Source organism: Podarcis bocagei, assembly GCF_964188305.1.
Source record: "Podarcis bocagei genome assembly, chromosome: 3".
NCBI classification, from domain to species: Eukaryota; Metazoa; Chordata; class Lepidosauria; order Squamata; family Lacertidae; genus Podarcis; species Podarcis bocagei.
Window position 1 is genome coordinate 59,794,392 of NC_138127.1, and position 14,897 is coordinate 59,809,288.

General features: G+C 42.9%; 1 protein-coding gene across 1 annotated transcript in view; it reads left to right on the forward strand.

The window, feature by feature from the left end:
- Positions 1 to 4,590: 4,590 nt before the first annotated feature.
- LOC308583298 (uncharacterized protein) overlaps positions 4,591 to 14,897 on the forward strand; it is a 42,429-nt gene continuing 32,122 nt past the window's right edge. Inside the window, exons 1-7 of the mRNA XM_081187112.1 lie at positions 4,591 to 4,958; positions 5,625 to 5,869; positions 6,746 to 6,882; positions 7,857 to 7,946; positions 10,295 to 10,421; positions 12,230 to 12,324; positions 13,281 to 13,437. Of these exons, the coding sequence (XP_081043238.1) occupies positions 5,668 to 5,869; positions 6,746 to 6,882; positions 7,857 to 7,946; positions 10,295 to 10,421; positions 12,230 to 12,324; positions 13,281 to 13,437 (808 nt within the window). The 5' untranslated portion in view covers positions 4,591 to 4,958; positions 5,625 to 5,667. The remainder of the gene's footprint in view (positions 4,959 to 5,624; positions 5,870 to 6,745; positions 6,883 to 7,856; positions 7,947 to 10,294; positions 10,422 to 12,229; positions 12,325 to 13,280; positions 13,438 to 14,897) is intronic.

The following is a 14,897-nucleotide window of genomic DNA, read 5'->3' on the forward strand; positions in this document are numbered from 1 at the left end:
CCACCACACATGACTATTTCTGAAAGAAGATAAAACCCCAGTGAATGCAAGAGGGATTAACATAATTTATAGTATTTGCCCTACCCTCATTATCTCCAGAATAACAGGGTTTTTTTATTTACAGGTGTTGAAAAGGCATATCAGGCATAGCAGTTGGACAGGGAACGCCCAGGTTTTGTTCAAGGGGTGAAACTTCCCCTTTAAAATCATGTTTTGTTCTAAACCAGCCACTTAATCCCTTCCTTCTCTGCACTTAATGTTTATTTAGTTAGTTGTTTCGCAAGATTTATATACTGCTTGAATGTTGTGAAACCTCAGAGGCTTAGAAAAATCTACATTTTTAAAAATAAAGTTGTTTACTTAAGAAATTATGTACTTGTGTTGAGTTTTCCAGTAACCACTCAGAGCACAAAAACTTCTGCTGACTTTGTCGTTTGAACCTGTTGCTTGTGTGAATATTTATTGTAATTAAAGCTCAATTTTTCCTCCAGTGAGTCCAACGTGGCATCCATGGCTCTGCTCCACTTCATTTAACCCCCCCCCCCAACAACCCTGAGAGGTAAGGTTAGGGAGAAAAACAGTGACCAGCCCAAGGTTGCCCACTGAGCTTCATGGCCAAGCAGGGATTTGAAATCTGGTCTCTCAGGTCCTAGTCTGACACTCTAACCACTATACTACACTGCTTCTATAATCTCTCCACCCTCAATCCAAGGCCAAGCATGTTTGTCTGTCATGAACTAGATCAGTGTTTCCCAAACGTTTTTGGGCAACGGCACACCTGTGTACTAAAAAAAAATCTCGCGGCACACCACCATTAAAGCCCCGCCCCGTGACGTCAGCGCGCAGCGTCACGCCGGGAGGGACGCACAAAAGTGAACGTTTTTTCCCTCGGCAGCTCCTCTCAGCTGCGCTCAATCCGCCTCGGAGCGCAGGAGCGATGCCTCTCTCTGGCTCTCCCTCCGCGCAGGCTGAGGGAGGGAGGGAGGGGCGCGTGTGACCCGTCTCTGCTGGGAGACCAAACCCAGCGAGACAGAGTCGCGCGGAGGCGCCCAGGCAGCGCTGCCGGCTGCGAGGAGGAGCGCCAGGCAGCAGCAGGAGGCGCGGCCTCTCCTCGCCGCCCCCGCCCCGCCTCTCGCCGCCCGACTCGCCCGCCTCCCTCCAGGCATCTCGCGGCACACCAGCCGGTGTCTCACGGCACACTCGTGTGCCGGGGAACACCGGTTGGGAAACACTGAACTAGATAATGGAAGATAAGAAGTTGGAGACTGGGATGGGTTTTGCAGTGCACACTCAAACCTCAGCCTCTTTCGGCATTGTGCATTGATATGATGCAGAGGCGAGCTCCCTATGCCTTGTGGGAGATGTGCGGCACCCCTACATCTCCTTTGGTGCAGGCTCCTCAAATTCTCCTTGCCTTGCACATACTGCCTCTGCCATTGTTGAAAAGTGCCACCACTACCGCAAAATATTGCTGAGACAGGAATAGATTCCTGCATGCAGACTGCAGAGGTCAGAGTGACCTTTCTGAATGCTTTCTGTTCCCCTCCCCCAAAGAGTGGGAAAACGTCAAGTTTGCTGATGACACTGAATTGTTCAAGGTTGTTAAAACAAAAAGAGATTATCAAGAGCTCTGAAAGGACTCCACCAAACTGAGTGAATGGGCAGTAGAACGCCAAATGCAGTTTAACATAAACAAGTGTAAAGTGATGCATGTTGGAACAAAAGACCTTAATTTCACCCTTGCACTCATGGGGTATGAACTAGGGGTGATGGACCAGAAGGAAGACCTTGGGGTCATAGTAGATAGCTGGATGAAGATGTCGACCCAGTGAAGATGTCGGCCTCAGTCAGTGTGCAGTAGCTGCTAGACTAGAGACTTTCCACCTCTGTGCTTCCCATTTGTAAAATGGGAAACAGAATTAGAAGGGCCTTAGATGTATCTCAACATGAGTATTACTGTGGTGCTCTCCATGAATAGGTTTGTAAACTTCTATCATGTCATTTCTTACTCATATTTTCTCTAAACTAAAAAGTTCCAAGCACTGCAATCTTTATTCATAGGGAATCACTTGTGGTTGTTTTCTGCACCTTTCACAACTCTACAATAATCCTTTTTTAACTGAGGCAACCAGAACTGTACAAACAGTAATACAAATGCGGTTGCATTATGATGTTGGCAGTTTTCTTTTCAATTCCTTTCCTAATGATCTCTAGCACAGAATGTGCCCTTTTCACAGTTGCCAACATGGAGCCACCCAGATCTTGTTAGGCTCCAATTTGCATCAGCCAAGCCAGCAAGGACAATTGCCCAAGAACAACTGAAGGGCACCATCTTGACTACCGCTGCTATACATGCCCACTTAAAAGTCAACCCAGTTGTTTTCATTGGGGCTTATTTCCATCAGGTAAGTGCTTATAGGTCTGCAGCCTAAACTGCTTATAAAAACTTCCTTTCCTAATACAGTCGTACCTTGGTTTTCAAACAGAATGTGTTCCGGAAGTTCGTTTGACTTCTGAAACCAAAGCACGGTTTCTGATTGGCTGAAGGAGGCTCCTGCAGCCAATCGGAAGCTGTGGAAGCCCCGTCGGACATTTGGCTTCCAAAAATAGTTCGAAAACCAGAACTCTCACTTCTGGGTTTCGATCATTCGGGAGCCAAAACATTTGGGAACTAAGCTGTTTGAGAACCAAGGTACGACTGTACTTTCCTACATATATGTATGCTACTTGTGTGACTTGATATGTAGGCTGCCGTTGAGAACAGCTACTTGATTTATACACTTTTAGTGCTTGCTTTCTCCCATATGCCACTGTTGGAATCTGGATTGTATGAAAGGTTGATCTGTGTTGGCCTGGTTTTGTGGATGGATATATTATTTGGTTCCCAGAAGTGCAAGCTGGATTTCGAAGGGGCAGAGGAACCAGAGACCAAATTGCAAACATGTGCTGGATTATGGAGAAAGCTAGAGAGTTCCATAAAAACATCTACTTCTGCTACTGAAAAGCATTTGACTGTGTCGACCACAGCAAACTATGGCAAGTTCTTAAAGAAATGGGAGTGCCTGATCACCTCATCTGTCTCCTGAGAAATCTCTATGTGGGACAAGAAGCTACAGTTAGAACTGGATATGGAACAACTGATTGGTTCAAAATTGGGAAAGGAGTATGACAAGGCTGTATATTGTCTCCCTGCTTATTTAACTTATATGCAGAATTCATCATGCGAAAGGCTGGACTGGATAAATCCCGAGCCGGAATTAAGATTGCTGGAAGAAATATCAACAACCTCAGATATGCAGATGACACAACCTTGATGGCAGAAAGTGAGGAGGAATTAAAGAACCTTTTAATGAGGGTGAAAGAGGAGAGCGCAAAATATGGTCTGAAGCTCAACATCAAAAAATCTAAGATCATGGCCACTGGTCCCATCATCTCCTGGCAAATAGAAGGGGAAGAAATGGAGGCAGTGAGAGATTTTACTTTCTTGGGCTCCATGATCACTGCAGATGGTGACAGCAGTCAGGAAATTAAAAGACGCCTGCTCCTTGGGAGAAAGGCGATGGCAAACCTAGACAGCATCTTAAAAAGCAGAGACATCACCTTACCAACAAAGGTCCATATAGTCAAAGCCATGGTTTTCCCAGTAGTGATGTGTAGAAGTGAGAGCTGGACCATAAGGAGGCTGATCGCCAAAGAATTGATGCTTTTGAATTATGGTGCTGGAGGAGACTCTTGAGAATCCCATGGACTGCAAGAAGATCAAACCTATCCATTCTTAAGGAAATCAGCCCTGAGTGCTCACTGGAAGGACAGATCATGAAGCTGAGGCTCCAGTACTTTGGCCACCTCATGAGAAGAGAAGACTCCCTGGAAAAGACCGTGATGTTGGGAAAGATTGAGGGCACAAGGAGAAGGGGACAACAGAAGACGATATGGTTAGACAGTGTTCTCGAAGCTACCAACATGAGCTTGACCAAACTGCAGGAGGCAGTGGAAGACAGGAGTGCCTGACATGCTCTGGTCCATGGGGTCACAAAGAGTCAGACACGACTAAACAACTAAACAACAACAAATATTATTTGGTGGCAGGAAATTGTAAGCACAAGCAATATCTATGCACCATTCTATGAGCAATCTATGAGATGATCCTCATTACTGAATGTCCTCTACTTCTTGAATATCAGATGGTTTCTCCTGGTGCTAAAAGGGGTGCAGACCATGGCAAATGAAGAATAGGGTCCAAGGAAAGTCAGTGGGTGATTTTGCAAATCCGAGGTACCAAAGCATGTGCAGAGTGGCTTTCTGATTTTATTTAGTAACCATAGCTCAAAAAAATTCCACAAATATAGAAGAGGCGCTTGTGGTCACGTGGTGGAAAAAGAAAGGAACGGATTTCTAGCAGTAGCTATCTGAGAAACACACTCAGTGAAAAAAGTTAAAGAAAATGGAAAAAGTAAGGGTCAAAAAATCCTAAAAGAGAAAGAGAAAAGGAGGAGGCAAGCATTGTGGAATGCAAAAATAAAAGGGGAAGGAGAGCAGAGCCAAATGGGAATAACTGGTTTGGGCACATTTTCGAGGCTGATCATGCTGCTTTCTCATTTTTTCTCGGGCTCCCTGTAGGCTGCAACATCTTGAAGAAGCAAGACAACAAGTAAGCCTGATAACTGCAGCCAGTTGACCCCTTGGGTAATATTTGAAGGAAACTGGACATTCTCCCACAACCTGGATGGATCTGTACTTTGGACATGATCATATTGCAAAATCTGCAGCGATTACATAACAACCCAGAAATACATGAAAAAAGGAGGGTGGGATGAAAAGTAGGGCAGGACGAGGGAGAGACTTGAGACGAGTATAAATGCTTCATGGGATTGGAAAGGAAATATTTGCTCAGTTTGGTCCACAGCTCAACCTAACCGGAGATCCTCAGATTACAGAAGGGAAAAATCTGGGGTCAGGTAAGAGACTCCCCCCCCAAAGAAGCACCTTTGGCCATGCTTTTGCTAACTTTTAAATGACTAAAACAATTACATTATATCAATCTATATTCTGTTAAAAATGCTGAGGGTTGAGGGTCTTCTTTTTCAACACAAAAGACAAAACTTAAAATTTAACTGGTCCTGCTTTTATTTTTGTTTGTTTTATATGCTTTCTTAAAAAAATGATGGCTTTGATTACTTTTTGCAAGCTGTCCTAAAAAAAGCAACACCTATAGTAACTCAAGGGATGTGGGTGGCACTGTGGGTTAAACCACAGAGCCTAGGACTTGCCGATCAGAAGGTCGGCGGTTTGAATCCCTGTGATGGGGTGAGCTCCCATTGCTCGGTCTCTGCTCCTGCCAACCTACCTAGTGGTACGAAAGCACGTCAAAGTGCAAGTTGATAAATAGGCACCGCTCCTGTGGGAAGGTAAACGGCGTTTCCATGCACTGCTCTGGTTCACCAGAAGTGGCTTAATCATGCTGGCCACATGACCCAGAAGCTGTACGCCGGCTCCCTCGGCCAGTAAAGTGAGATGAGCGCCACAACCCCAGAGTCGGTCACGACTGGACCTAATGGTCAGGGGTCCCTTTACCTTTATAGTAACTCAAGTGTGTAAGCCAAAGTCTCTGCCTTCCTTTACAGTCACTCCACTTCCAGAAGAGAAAGAAGAAGAGACCTTTGGAAAATGCCTTACGTTAGACAGAAGTTCATTGACATTCTGGAAAAAGCAATGGAAGATGGTGAAAAGATGACTCGAGAGGAAATGCTATTTACTTATGATGGAGTTGTGTACCCCACAGCTCTTTGCAGCCCAGAGCAGTTCAAAGCTCTTGAATCTTTTGAGGCAAGAAGTGATGATGTGTTTCTAGCAGGATACTGCAAATCCGGTGAGTGTGTGGCCATGTTAACATTGGTTAAAGTCAAAGTGATAGTGGAGACTGGAATGATAGTATGCAAAAAAAAAAAAGTTCTTGAATAAATGGCAGTATAATACCATAATTTGCAAAGACCTAAAGACAGAAAAAAAATTATGGTTCTCAAGAACAACAACAAACCTCAGTTCTAATCTTCTGAATATTTTTGGCTGCAGAACTTTGATGACAAAGGGATATACTACAAATGTAGACATGTTAATGTGGGGAGAGAGTTCAAAAGAGACAGGTTGTTTTGATAGGACACTTGTCTTTAGCTGATATAACCACCAAGGGATCCTGATTAGATGTAGGGAGGTCTTCCTCTTCTCCCAGGCAGTTGATGGGATAAGACTTAATGTTAGCATCACTCAGATTACTTAGTTTTCTGCTGTTGTCTTCTGTCTTGATTTGTTCTTAAATTTGATTTAAGGCCTATTTTAAACAATATTTTAAAACTTTACCGTCAAGGTTGCCTAGAGACTGCTCTGTCTTGGTAGACTAATGAAATAAACAGGAAGGTAAATAAACAGCTAGGTGACACTCACAAGTATATGTGAATAAGTCTTTCTGTTTATATAACACACACACCTTAAGTATGATTGTATGTTAGTGAATATTCTATTGCAGTCTTTAAAGATCTCCTTTTTCCTTTGTATTCTGGCAAAGTAATTTTGCTTTTTGAGAAGAGAAACCAATTATGATAAAAAAAATGGGAAAGAATGTCTTCTATCAGAGTTTCTTGAAACTCACTATTCTTCTTGCTCATGAATTAATCAGTTCTCCGATTATTATGCATTTGTTGGCAGTCTGAAAAAAAAGCATTTCATTCCCAGCTCTGTGTTTTCCTAGGTACCAACTGGGTTGGCCAAATAGTTACAGATTTAGTAGTCACATCTGCAAAGAAACATGAACCGGAGAAACTGAATGAAAAATTGCTACTTGCGGAATTTCCGTATATTGAAATTGGAGATCTTGAAAAGTATCAGGTTAGTACTCTTTGTTTGTAATGAAACCAGGATTGCTCAGACATCATTGGATTGCCCAGACATAACCCCCCTCCCATTGTCACATTTGTCACCAATGCCACCATGAGTACCACTACCCTGGTAGAATAGTTCTTAAAGTTTAATGTGGACCTTCCTAAGGAAGAAGAAGAAGAAGAGTTTGGATTTGATATCCCGCCTTTCACTCCCTTTAAGGAGTCTCAAAGCGGCTAACATTCTCCTTTCCCTTCCTCCCCCACAACAAACACTCTGTGAGGTGAGTGGGGCTGAGAGACTTCAAAGAAGTGTGACTGGCCCAAGGTCACCCAGCAGCTGCATGTGGAGGAGCGGAGACACGAACCCGGTTCCCCAGATTACGTGACTCTTAATCACTACACCACACTGGCGAGTCCGGGGCAAAGTTTTCCCTGATCACTTCCATGAAAAGGGCATTGACTCATTGCACTGACACCAGTGCAGCTAAGGACAAATTTTGTGGTGGGAAAAACTTACCCCTCCCAAGAAGCTTGTGGTTTTTTTAAAAACCCAGATGCCTTTTGAAGGGGCATAGCATTGTGGCCCCCAATGGAAGGCTCCCCCTCCAAAAATGCCCCAGAATAGTATGCAGTTTTGGACATTCTGGGAGTCAAACTGGCAGCCACCATCTAGAGGCTTAGTGGTCACTTAGGAGCGTTCCATTGCTGCTACTACTCTAGATGTGGCAGCAGGAACAACAACAACAAGTTTTAAAAGAAGCTGCCCAAAGGAAGGGTTCTCTGCAAATTTTCAGCTCAGCTTCAATTTCTATGTTGAAGTTCTTGGAAGTGTTTTCAAGAGTCATGCACAAAGCTTGGATTACCCAATCAGTTTTGCTGTTGGCAAATAGTAGAACTGATTATATATTTTTTTAAGTTGGCTTTTTTAAAAAATGAATCATCTGTTTTCCATTTCATGCCTATTAATTTGGCCTCTGGAAGAGGATGAACGGCTATCCCTCCAGGAGAGTGATGTTTACTCATCTCCGCCCTGATAAGCTTCCAAAATCTGTCTTCAAGAATAAAGCCAAAGTAAGTACTGTTATCACAAAAATATTTTAAGTGGTACTCGTATGTAGATCAGCCTTGAACCAGCTCATAACTGTAAGCAAACAAGTCAAGTGCTTTTCAAGGTAGATGTTAACTTACAGCTCAAACCTCTAATAAGCTTTTTTTTTTTTACCAGCAGCCAGACTGGAAGAACTTAGAGGGTGCTTTTCTGACAAATTGGTACAGTAAAGCATGTAGAATAGCACTTGTGGAAAATTTCACTAATAAAATAACATTGGCACAAGGGTGAAGCATAAAGACTCTTTTGTAACTGATTGGTGTAGCTTTATTATGCATATAGCTCAGATGAACACAGAGGACTCTCCTCACATTATGTAATCTTTTAGTTAACCTGACTTGTTTATTGTTTTCTATACAAATGGTTGTCTAGGATAGGAACTTAACTCTCTTTTTTGCATGTATGCCTAGACTCTGTCTTCTGGGTTAGGGAGGGATATTTTACTATATGTGTGCACGATGTCATTATATGTTGTAAGAATCCAATATACAAACAAGCACTTTTAAAAAATTAAACAAAATCAGATATAACAGAGCATCATAGCCACAACTGCATCTACAATCCTGTTACTTGCACCAGCCGGAGCAGAAGAGTGGTATGGGAGAAAGTTCAAATTCTAATTTTGCTATGCCAGCTCCCAGGCTGGTGTGGGAAATAGACCCAGGCCTGTTCCCATCAACAATGGCCCATCAAAGCTGGTGAAATAAGTCCTGCCAGAACTGCAATGGGCTGGTTTATTGCTTTAATCCTGGTGCTGACATTCTACTCTGTCCCTTGTTCCACTTAAGTAAAGGTAAAAGTAAAGGGACCCCTGACCATTAGGTTCAGTTGCGGATGACTCTGGGGTTGCAGTGCTCATCTTGCTTTATTGGCTGAGGGAGCCGGCGTACAGCTTCCGAGTCATGTGGCCAGCATGACTAAGCCGCTTCTGGCAAACCAGAGCAGCGCACGGATACGCTGTCCCTTCCTGCTGGAGAGGTACCTATTTATCTACTTGCACTTTGACGTGCTTTCGAACTGCTAGGTTGGCAGGAGCAGGGACGGAGCAACAGGAGCTCACCCTGCCACGGGGATTCAAACCGCCGACCTTCTGATCGGCAAGTCCTAGGCTGTGTGGTTTAACCCACAGCGCCACCCGCGTCCCTTAAGTATAATGCAACAATTGTCCCACAGTGTGAGATTTGAAGGTGTGTTTTCTGGCCGCCTTTTGTGTAGCGTGACTTGGTCCAATTTGCACCGCATAGGAAATCCTATAGTAGCAACAGGACATGTTTGTACTTGTAAATCAGTAGCTAAAATCAGCAGGAAAGATGGTAGCTTTTACCAGATAAAATGAATATGGATGACAGCCAGTCCTGGGGGGTGAAATCTTCTCGTCTAAAGAGGTTAGACAAATTCATGGAAGATGAGACGAGTCATGGCTACTAGTCATAATGGCTGTGAGAGTGTTATGCCTCTGAGCACTAGTTGCTGAGGAACACAAGAATGTTGCACTCATGTCCAGTTTGTGGCCCTCCCATAGGCATCTGGTTGGTCACTGTAAGAACAGGATATGGGACTAGCTGGGCCATTGTGGGATCCTACAGTGTCCTTCCTACGTTCTTGTCAATTATGTGCTATGCAGCCCAGTTCTATCAATTTGTATTCAGACATCACAATGACTGCAATGGGTCTCACTCCCAGTGCATTAGATTGCAGTGATAACATGTGGTGTGTTAATTGATTGTCAGGGTACTGTCAGCGGCTCCCGGCTGGTTGCCCAGGGAAGTATAAAGACAAGGAAAAGTTTCTTACCGCCCTTTTTTATTTCAAACATTACAGAGAGAAGCTATAGAACCCAGCCTCTTGGATAATGGCATTGTCCCGAATGAATCTCCACCATCCCCGTCTCTCCCACTTCCTCATTCGTCACCATCATCACCTCCTCTATGGATGCTGCTAAGTGCCCTCTGTCTTTGAGCTCTTTGCTCTCCTACTTTTAAAGCTCGCCAGATTCTAGGAGATGGTGGGCCTGTAATGCTTTCTAGTGACAACGTGTCAGCCAGCTGCTGCTCTGGTTCTGCCTGCTCCTCATAGCCAATTATTTCCCAACTTTTCCTCTCTTCTGCCTCTGAGCAGTGACCTCCCGCAAATCACTGTTGTAAAGCTATACCGTCTTCCTCTTCCTCCTCCCTGGGAGGGTCAGGTTGGGGAGCGGTCTCCACCACTCTTCCTCCTCAGTCCAGTCCCTGACATTGATTTATGAGAAATATGGTGCATTGTAGATAGTGCAATTCCATTATCTCATACTTATCATTCTCATGTTTTCTAGATATTGCTGCTCATTCGGAATCCAAAGGATGTCGCTGCATCTTTTTTCCATTTCTCGAACACCTTCGCTCCATATCCCCCTTATGATAAATTTGAAGATTACTTCCGAGCTTTAATGGAAGGACAAAGTAGACATTCCCTTTTCCTATCTATGCCAACTATAATAATGCATATAATATGAACAGCACAATGGTTTGCATCTAACAAAGTTTTTCATGTGCCATCCTCCAAATCTGTTCTGGGGGATCCCCAACCCTCCCAAGCAGATTTGGGGAGTGTGGGGTATGTAGGAAGAGGAAAGGGAGAGGAAGTCCTTGCACAAATTGTATGACTTTGTTGGATACAACCTATTGATTTTATGTCTTCTCTAAAGTCATCCAATGTTGAATTTGAAGGGATTATATTGTAAAGCCATTTTTTTAAAAAAAACATTTCATTTCATTCAAGCATCATCTGACAGTCGATAATGATCCTAGCTTCATCCGATAAAAAATAGCTAACACCAATCACAATTCCCAAATTGAACATAACAACAAATGACATTTAGTTGAAAATGGAAGCAGATGTTTCCAATCTCCTTGAGAACTGAAGAGTAGTAGGAAGGGGAAACACATGAGTCAAAAGCTCCTGTATGTAACACTAAACTATGGTGTTACATGTACACTTCTTAGGAAGTGTCAGACATGCTGCTTAGATATCTAGAGATCTGATTTGCATAAGAATCTTTATTGTCATTGCATTGACTTGTACAGGCAGTTCAGACTGAATGCCTCCTTGACAAGTCCATCAGCTGGACAGTCCTAATTCCCATGCTCAAAATCCTGATTTACTGTACTATACCATCATAAATTTGTTTTTTGAGATTCAGTTAAATGAGAACCATGGAGCACCAACATTACCATATGTTGATTCCAGTGCTTCTCAGACGTTTGATACTATTAAGGCCCAGGGTTTGGGGGTGAGAGTTGACACAAAAGGGAGGCACATTTCATTCCACATCAAAAATACATATTTGTATTTTCATGATCAGTTCACAGAACATTGGGCAGGCATGCTCCTTGCAGCTGAAGGATTAATATTGCTTTCTAGCAGGAGCGCCATGTATATGGGGTATATGGGGCACAAAGGGCTTCAGCACCCTCAATATTTTGAGGCCTGGGACTCACCCCTCCCAATATCGAGGGGGCCACCATCCCCTGCCTCCCGTGGAGCAGGAGGCTTGGAGGATGTTTTCGCCATTCCTGCTCCCCCTCCCACGATTGCATGTGATGTCATGCACATGTGACTGCCCCCCCAATATTGTGCCCAGCTTCGCACGGCTGCTTCCTAGTGCCAAACTTCCCGTTCCCCCAGTTAATCAGGACTTCTGGATAGGGACATACTGGGCAATGGTAGTCCTCAGGTATTCTCTTGACCTTCTGCTGGCTAAGTCACCACTGCTGCTTACAGGTGGGAGAGGAGAAGGTCAAGGCTGCAGTAAGCTCAGTCTGGTGCAAACATACTGATGAAGGCAATCTTTTGCTTTTGCACCATCTCATCCCACTCCCTCCCGGTAAGTAGCAGCAACTCAGCTGGTGGGAGGTCAGGTAAGCACCAGCAACCCCACCACTACTGTCCATGACAGTCAGCCATTGTGAAGGCTACATCCCAGTGTATCCTCTTCTCTCCCTCATGATGGTGTGTGGAACAATCCTGCATGGCACATTCCCAATTTGAGGGGCATAGAGTAAGTCTAACATTTATTCCTGAGCTTAGCCATGGTGTTTGCGGAAAATGAAGATTGTTATACGAATTCTATACTTATTCTTAACAGTAAGAGTGTAAGTTCAACACTATGCATGCCTAGTATACCCCATTGGGTTCAATGGGACTTACTACAAGATTATTGTGTATAAATATTGCTCTCACCATTGCTGTATGATCTGATTTTTGCCAGTGCCCTGGGGTTCCTATATTGAATATCTTTGTGTGTGGAACAAATTCATTGATAAAGAAAATGTCATGCCAATAACATATGAAGAGCTGAAAGAGGTAAGGTTAATCATGTTCAGATATACCTTGTAGTTCAGGCAAGTGTTCAGCTAAAAGAGGGTTGCCATATTTCAAAAAGTGAAATATGGAAACCCTAGCAAAGCTGTTGAGCTTTCCCCCCTTTTCTTTTGGCCAAAGCTGTTGAGTTTTTGAGCTATTTTTAAGGAAATTCACCAAAACTACACTTCCTACATGGGTTGCCATACGTTTGGATTTTTCCTAACATTTCCGCCCATTTTCGACAGCCTAATGTACATTATTAAAGCCAAAAGCTGCATCACAAAATTCAGAGCAATGCAAAAGCAGGAGGACAACAATGTTCCAAGCAGCACACAAGTGTTTGCTTCCATAAGTGAAATAAGCAGAGTCCTCAAATATCTCTTGCATGACCCCATTTCAGGCTGGAAGAGGCCCCTTTGAGCTGAACCTAGTTCAACTGAACTGAGGTTCATACCTGCAGAAGATGTTACAGGCAGTGTTTTGATATATAACTGGAGAACTTGGATTTGAGTTGCCACACCAGGCTATAAAGAACAAGAACCCCAGCAGGCACTTCTGTAATACAAATACATGAAAATACATGAACTGTATGTATGGGGAAAGGCCATTGTTTAGTGATAAAATGTCTGCTTTGCTTGTAGACAGCCCCAGGCTCTATCCCCAGAAACACCATTATGTGAGCTTAGACAGTGTAGATAGTAAGAACATAAGACGAGCCCTATGGGATTAGGTCAGTGGCGAGATGAGCGCCGCAACACAATAGTCTCCTTTGACTGGACTTAACTGTCCAGGGGTCCTTTACTGCAAATGGAAGTAAAGTGTGTTGCACTGTGACTTTCCCTAAGCAAGCTGTTGGATGTATGAATTTATATAAGTAAGTTTGATTACCGTAACTTACTTCATCAAACATCCAATCAGAGTATCACACACATTGCTTTTCCTTTTTCCCTTTGCAGAACACAGCTGCAGGAGCCAAAAAAATAGCTGAATTCTTTGAACTGAACCTAAGTGACGAAGACTGTCTTGGTGTTGCAGAAAGGAGCACTTTCAAAGCTATGAAAAGCAATTCCAAATCAACCCATGGAGAATTTGGTGATGTTCTTTTCCGTAAAGGTAAATGCTCTAAAGCAACCTATACTCTTCTTCCAGCTTTGGAAAAATCACCCAAGGCTACGAATAAATAGCTTTTATGCATTGCATAAAAAACAAGATTTCAGGGGAAGCACCTCAAAATTCTTCAGGGGATCTGTATTTTATTTAGAATGCAGAAAAAGATAGTGAAATGTCTAAAAATAATAATAATTGAAAAAGTAACAAAATGGCAGCACCACGAAGGGTAGGAATTGTGTTACTCATCATTTTTAATGTTTGACATTTTATTATGTTTTTATGTGTGCTGGAGGGCACCCAGAGTGGCTGGGGAGGACCAGCCAGAAGGGCGGGGTAAAAATAATAAAATTACTTATTCACAAAAGTAGTTAATATGCTTTAGTAGTTCCAGTAATGCTTTGGACTTACTAATGCTTACCTGCAACTGCAAATATGTGATTTCTGGACCACAAATAGAAAATCATGGTTGCTTGTGGAAGTATATATATATATATAATTTTATATTTCCTTGTTTTCAGGTGGTGTAAGTGACTGGAAGACACTTTTCAGTCAAGAAAATAGTCAGGAAATGGACAGAATATTTAAAGAAAGATTAGCAGGGACCAAGGTGGGATCAAATATAAAATACGATGTCTATTGTAAATAATGAAGACTGAAGAACAGATGTAACTACTAGGAGAGGATTCATAAATGATCCTCTGAATTTCAAGGACAGCAAGAAATCCAGGTTTTTGGAATGAATTCATCAACATTATATCTATACAAAAGGGCAAGAGAAATTATACCAGCATTTTTGGTGAAAACTTTCAATATATACCGTACATGTACTCATCCTATAATTAATCCTAATCAGATCGATGCCAGATTGTTCTTTCAAAGATATAAACTTTGTAAAATGATATATTTTATTTGATTAGTCTTTTGTTAGTGTAGAAACACACTTTTTCCGTTTCACTAATTTTTCCTCAGGTAGACTACCCTGGTTATGTATTTTAGATTATTACACTAAACTGTCAAATAGATGTATTATCCAAAAATGTTTAAACTAGGGGTTGTGGCTCTGCTTGTGTTGCTCACCAACCCCACCTACCCACTTGCCAAACTCCCCCCACCTTTTCCCAACCTCCACAAAACTAGACTTTGCCAAACACCCCTCCCCCCCCCTTAGACCACAGTTGAGGAATCTGTTTGGTTCTCACCTTCTGGGCTAGCTTTGTGATGTGGGTGGGGCAATCTGCTTGCCAGTCACATGATGGCATTGCAGTATCACATGATTGACAGGTGAGTTGCCTCTCTCTCACACACACTTGTCAAAATCCCATCATCAGAAGTTGCAAGGGGGATAGCCTGTAAAGCCTGCCCTGTGAACCTTTTGCATGGGTCACCCTGGAGATCACAACCCCTAATATTCAAAGAACTACTCCAGGATCTTTTGTTTCACTTATTCATTTTATTTAATTAAA